At 28.9% G+C, this 5,235-nt stretch overlaps 1 protein-coding gene across 1 annotated transcript; it reads right to left on the bottom strand.

Annotated features, from left to right (window-relative positions):
- Window positions 1-2,324: 2,324 nt before the first annotated feature.
- LOC107016322 (heat stress transcription factor B-4) lies at window positions 2,325-3,830 on the bottom strand. Its single transcript, XM_015216813.2, has 2 exons — window positions 3,402-3,830; window positions 2,325-3,302 (listed from the first exon to the last, which is right to left on the bottom strand). The coding sequence occupies exons 1-2, from the start codon at window positions 3,648-3,650 to the stop codon at window positions 2,496-2,498; spliced, it is 1,056 nt and encodes a 351-aa protein (XP_015072299.1). The 5' UTR covers window positions 3,651-3,830; the 3' UTR covers window positions 2,325-2,495.
- Window positions 3,831-5,235: the final 1,405 nt, after the last annotated feature.

The raw sequence follows: 5,235 nt of genomic DNA, 5'->3' as shown, positions 1-5,235 counted from the left end.
AGGTGAGTTAAGCAGACGTCGATTCAGTAATATTATATTTGAATAGCTAATTTTGGAATAAGTTATTCATGTATAGAATCAATATAATGTTTGATTTGTAATTTAGAAATTTTATATAAATAATATAAGTCTAATTTTTGCAAGAATATATGTATTATTACAAACATGATATAAAGTAATTGACACTACAAAACTACATGCATAACATAATACATATATATCCTTGTAACTAATCTATATGTTATTAGTATCTGCGTAACTCTAATCAATTTATCGAATGATTTTTTTTAAAAGTGAATGTATATATTCTTCTACAAATTCTATGTATTACACGTGCAGCTTCCTACCACGTGCCACTTCCTTGATAGAAAAAGACACAAGGAAAGTCTAAAGGAACCCACCCTTCATTCAAACTAGATAGGTAGGTTTAGGGTTATTATATATTTTTTTCACTCTTATTATTAGACCAAATTTAATAATTGCATGAGCCAAGATTTTCTCAGCTTACTTCCCTACCACTTTTTGTTATACAAGATTTGGTAACCTCTTTTTTTCTACATCTTCTTCTTCTTGCTTTACATTTAGCTTTCAAATAATGAATTTGTCTTGAGGTAGATCTACGAATTCGTTATTTTCGATTCGAATTATACGAATAAATAAATTACAAAAGCAAGTACATATAATAAAATATAATAATATCAACTGTGGGGTATATAACAAAACAAGTCTTAGACCATAATAATAAGTTTTATAGCCATGTAGATATTGGATTAAAACAGACTATATCACTAGTGGGATATCCCGCCCTTACATAAGATCATATAGTAATCATGTGTAGAGCTACAATATTAAGGTTTGCATGAATTCAATGATAAAGTATATAGATGATCATCTCATCTAAAAATATCTCGTCTAAAAATTTATATAATTAAAGATAATCACACTTTTATCTATACATTTAATTATATCTCGATACTAGTACGTTAGCTTTTGCTTAAATTAAACTAGTGTCAAACTTCTAATCTTGACTCTGCTTTTTTCTATAGCTTTTGATAAGCTACTAAGATTATACTTATTCAAATCTTTGAATTTACATTAATTTGTTAGGAGAAAAAAGAATAGTGAAAAAAGGGGGAAATTGAGAGTAGTGTAGAAAAGCAAAAACAAACTTTACTTGGTATATGATTGTTACACAAAGGAACAAGTAAAGTAGGCATAGAAAAGAAAGATATTTGGTTTTCTTAACCACCAGTCAAATGAAAAGAAAAAAAAAACCTATCTTCCCCTTTCACTTTCCCTTTCCCTTAGGCAAAAATCCAAAGAATGACTAATGATAAAAGAAGTTAGAAGAAGAAGTGGACACATAGAGAGTTTCAAACACAACAAAATTAGATGCTTAAAGTAGGAAAAGACATAGGTTTTTTTTTTCTTCAGAAGAAGTATAGAAGCCTTGATAGAAACGTATCAAACAAACAAAAAAAAAAAACATTTTCCAGATTTTTTTTTATAAAAAGAAATAATTTCATCATCATCGAATAACTAAACATTTTTTAAATATTTTATTTATTTATTTTAATCTTTTTGCTAGGTTCTGTACATGATTTTGTTCACATCTCTGTGTTTTTTTACTCACTTTTTTGTGTCTGACCGTGCAAGTTCAGTAAACGAGAAATTGAGATGCACCACAATATTCTTAATAATCAGATAGAAGCCATAAATCATAATAATAATTATGATCATAGTTTAACTTTCTTACTTATAATGATAATAATAATAATTACCTCAATAATTACACAATCCTTAGTGCTAATTCATCAATATTCACCGATTAAATTTAATTTTTTGAAATAATTAATCATGTATTTCCAATTGTCAAATGATGATGTATACACAGTCTTATCTAACAAACCTACACTAACATAACAAAGATTAAAAAAAACTTATTTCTGATAAACTCTCGATTCAAATATATTTAACCATCTCTCTCTTTTTTCTTGATTTCAAAATTTTACTTAAAAATAATTGTTTATATTTGTACGTAGAATTCATTAATGTATTGATCAGAGAGAAAGCCCCAGAGAAAAAAAAAATTGTCAATGGACTGAACGTTATTATAAGCTTTTTACATAAGTTGAACTGAAAAAGAAGAAAGCATATTTCAGAGCTAACCTTATAATAACTTTCTCTCTCGTGTGCATTAATAAATGCAACTGAAATTTTCTTCAGATAAATCAAAACCAGAAATAAAGGAGAAGAAGAATTAGAACACACATAAAAATAAGTGACATCTAAAAAAAAAAACTAATTACTTTTTTTTCTTCCAATTATAACAAAAATTAACCCACCTGCATTCATGGTTAAATAAGTTATATTTACACAGAGACCAAAAAAAAAAAAACTCACAAGTACAACATTTCATAATCCACTAATGAAACAAAAACTTGAACTTTAATAAGGTAGTGTGGGTGTGAATAATAATACTAAAAAAATAAAGTCTAAGATGAAGAAGGAGGCATGAGATTTAACCCTAGATCATTTTTTTCCAAGACCATTAATCTTGCCTTATTTTTCTCCACCATATTGGTAGTAGAATAATATGAAGATGAATATTCAGGATGCACTCTTTTCTTGGACATAAGAGGAACCCCAAATAATTTTGTACTTGTATTATCACCACCATTACCTTCATCGAGTATCGTCACGCTACTGCTTTGTGATGTCTTGCTTGGTGATACGATGTTGTTGGTGTTAATGTTTGAGATAACAATATTTTTAGGGTTTGTAATTTGTTGATACCCAAACTGATGATGATGAATATTCATATTCTTCTGGACTATAGGTGTAGCTGAAGCAGGTAATAGTGAACAAGTATTGTACGAACTGCTAGGGGTAACAGGTTTGACGTGATTTTGAACGAAATAAATAATGTCGTTATAAAGTTTCCTCATGTGTGCAAGTTCCGACATTAACATGTTGTTGCTTCTACGTAACCGGTCGTTGTCCTCCGACAACGCCGTTACTGTATTGCTCGCATTATTGTTGTTGGAACAAGGCGAATCACACCAATTGATATTTTGTTGTTGATATAATTGATCATCCGAATCAGGTGGAGAAACACTCAGCCGCGGGTTATAAGTACTCGGGTAATTTGGAAAAAAACCCGAATGGGGATGATTCATTGACATACTTTGTACCGGTTGAGCTGTTTTTCTCCGATGGATTTCGCATAATAAATGTTTTTCGCCTCTTTTGAAAAACTCATTAGCGAACTCCCATCGATCCGGTACGATTTTTCTGAAACCCTAATAGATCAAGAATTGTATTTTTATATATAATCAGTACTATAACTAAACCAAAAAAGACGAAAAATTGTTTAAAATGTTAAAAATGAAAATACTTACATAAGTATTGAGTTGACGTACGAAGCTAGAGAAATTGTTGTGTTTGAAGTAATTAGGGAGTAAATCACGAGCAAATTCAGGTGGACGCCAAACAACAAAAGTAGAATCATCTTCACCCCAAGAAACAATATGGTCAGTAGAAGGGTCATCAACAAGTTGATATGTTTTTGTTAAAAATGGAGCTGGAACTGATTTATGTGAGTCTAATGAAAGTAATATGCCTTCACAATTATCTAGCATTAAAGCCATTTGAAACAAAGAAAAGGTGCAAATTCTTGAATATAGAAGATGACAAGAAAAAATGTTAACAAGATGTGAGAATGAGGGAGGTAATAATAAGGAGGTTATTTTGAGGTGGGGGGTGGGGGTAAAGAAGTTTTATTTTTATAAAAATGAGTAAATATATATTATTTTTTTAGAATATTATAGTAGAGGGAAAAGAGACCTCGGTTATGTAGTGAGAGAGAATAAGTGTCTGTATGTCTAGGACTGTGAAATAAGGGCCTTTCAAGACAAACCCGTGACATTTCTTTTTCTTCTCTTTCTACTGACTTTCATCCTCTCACGCACACTACTACAATATTATAAAATCCGTTTTCGTTTCAAAATAAGTGGTGTTTTTATATTAGACGTAAACTTTTAATCCTCTCATGCACACTACTGTAACTAAATAAAGTTCATTTCGTTTTAAAATAAGTAATGTATTATAGTTTAAATACGTCTCTTTAAAAATTATTCATTCGTGTAAAGTTTAAAAGAATAAGATATAATTCCTTTCTTGAAATTCTAAAACACTACTTATATTGAAACGAAAAAATTATAACACACTAAATTAATGATTTTACTCTTAATATCGACCAAATTATACAAAAATGAAAAAACATATTCGTGCATCCTAAGGTGTGTATTTAAAACGGACAAACTATAACGCAGTAATTTAATTAATCACTTTACTCATAATCATGGCCAAATTGAACAAAATTCATAATCATGCATACACTGTGACAAAATTATACAGAAAAAGAAAAAAACATAATCATGCATACGAAGGTGTGTATTTAAAACGGAAAAAAGTTTATAACACAGTAAATTAATCACTTTACTCATAATCATGACCAAATTGAAAAAAATCCATAATCATGCATACGAAGGTGCGTAGTTTAGAGTCGGAGCCAAGAATTCATCGGGACTTTATTCAACAGAAAATTGTATTGTATAAATAAATTTAAAATTAATATGTTTTATATACATATAATATTTATAAAATTTTAGTGAAAATTCAAACAACTTCTATATAAATAATGAAAATGACGGTGCCATCAATTTTATTTTTTGAGGGTAAAATAAAATCAAAATCTCTCTTGTAACTGCTACTTCTGTAAGAAATAATAACACTAGTGTTACTACTACAGTTCCAAACTAAGCTAAGTTTCATCATTTTCTCTATTTTTACCAACCTTTGACTAGCTACGACTTTAACTTTTTTGACGTGTGACATATATATCAAAGAAAATAGCATAGCTAAAAGTTCTAAAAAGAAACGATTCTAGGAAAGTTTTTCTTTTTTATTTGGTCAATCCAGTAAGTTCGGTCAGAAGTATTATTAATTGGGATGTATAATTAATAATTATAATATGTTTTGGTAAGTACTACTACAAAAATTACTCTGTGTGAATTTTCTTCATCTTCTTTTAGAAGTTTTGACCAACTTTCTAAAACTAGTATTGGATAATATTTGGTACTCATATGTTCCTTTTGGCTATATTTCCCATATGATGTTATGTTTAGGTAGAAAATTTGGAACATTGTTGTTTTAATCATTTGTAGATAAATC

This window comes from Solanum pennellii, chromosome 4 (assembly GCF_001406875.1).
Source record: "Solanum pennellii chromosome 4, SPENNV200".
In the NCBI taxonomy this organism is placed as follows: Eukaryota; Viridiplantae; Streptophyta; class Magnoliopsida; order Solanales; family Solanaceae; genus Solanum; species Solanum pennellii.
Note: the sequence above shows the minus strand (reverse complement) of the source record. Positions and strands in the feature narration are given on the sequence as shown.

Coding starts and splice junctions, on each gene's coding strand:
- LOC107016322 (XM_015216813.2), bottom strand. CDS start 3,650: ATGGCTTTAATGCTAGATAATTGTGAAGGCATATTACTTTCATTAGAC. Junction 3,303..3,401: donor TACGTCAACTCAATACTTAT/GTAAGTATTTTC, acceptor TTGATCTATTAG/GGTTTCAGAAAAATCGTACC.